The sequence below is a fragment of the Penaeus monodon genome, chromosome 28 (assembly GCF_015228065.2).
Source record: "Penaeus monodon isolate SGIC_2016 chromosome 28, NSTDA_Pmon_1, whole genome shotgun sequence".
NCBI lineage: Eukaryota > Metazoa > Arthropoda > Malacostraca > Decapoda > Penaeidae > Penaeus > Penaeus monodon.
Window position 1 is genome coordinate 35,228,916 of NC_051413.1, and position 799 is coordinate 35,229,714.

A 799-nucleotide genomic window follows, 5' to 3' on the forward strand; every position below is an offset into this window, starting at 1 on the left:
AGAGGTTTCTGAAATGAAATATCAGGATTTGAACTACCCAGATTTTTAAATAAGTATGATATAAGTTTATTTATCATCATGCCCTGAAAATTGCAAAAGTGTCACTTGTTTTCAGCAAACATCTTCGGCTGCAAGCAGCACAGCCATGACATCTTCAGAGGGATTACCAACATCACAGCTGACAGCAACATCAATGGCAGCAGAAAATCCTCTCCAGAAGTTGTTAATGCAACTGCAGCGTGGCCAACAAACGAACATGACATCAGTTGTGCCTCCAAGTGGGCCACTAGGGGTGTCTGTCTCTGGAGGTGCTGTGCCAGGAATGCCTGCTGCAGGAATCCCTCTAGACAAGCCCCCAGAGCAGCAGTTTGATGCTATCCAGTCCTTGATGCAGCAGCTGACCAAGATGCAACCTCCCACACCAGAGCAGGTGAGGAAATGCGAGGCAAGACACTTTGGGTAGTAGGGGTTTAGTGCTGAAGAGGTGTTCATGGGTACAAAGTAGGAAATTAAGAAAGTAAAAAGTGTAAAAGGATATATTAAGATATGTAAAATGACAAAACTTATTTGTTGTTTTCTCATTTAAGGAAGAGCAGCAGAGAAGACTTGAGGAAGACCAGAAGCGCATAGAGGAAGAGCGGAGACGCCTAGAGGACCAGAAGAGAGTTGAGGAGGAGATAAAGATGGAAGAAATGAGGTAGGCAAAGTTCATGAGAAAAGAATTAAGGAAGAAAAAGATAATAATGATTGGAAAAACTGTTCCCAAAGGATGATGGAAGAAATGAGGCTATGTGCATCA

General features: G+C 42.9%; 1 protein-coding gene across 2 annotated transcripts in view; it reads left to right on the plus strand.

The window, feature by feature from the left end:
- Positions 1–430, plus strand: part of LOC119591558 (GRB10-interacting GYF protein 2-like) — a gene marked incomplete at its 3' end in the record, with an annotated part of 22,256 nt that extends 21,826 nt beyond the window's left edge. For both annotated transcript variants that reach the window (XM_037940312.1, XM_037940313.1), the window contains 1 exon segment: positions 116–430. In XM_037940312.1, coding sequence (XP_037796240.1) covers positions 116–430 — 315 coding nt within the window.
- Between the last annotated feature and the right edge of the window lie 369 nt (positions 431–799).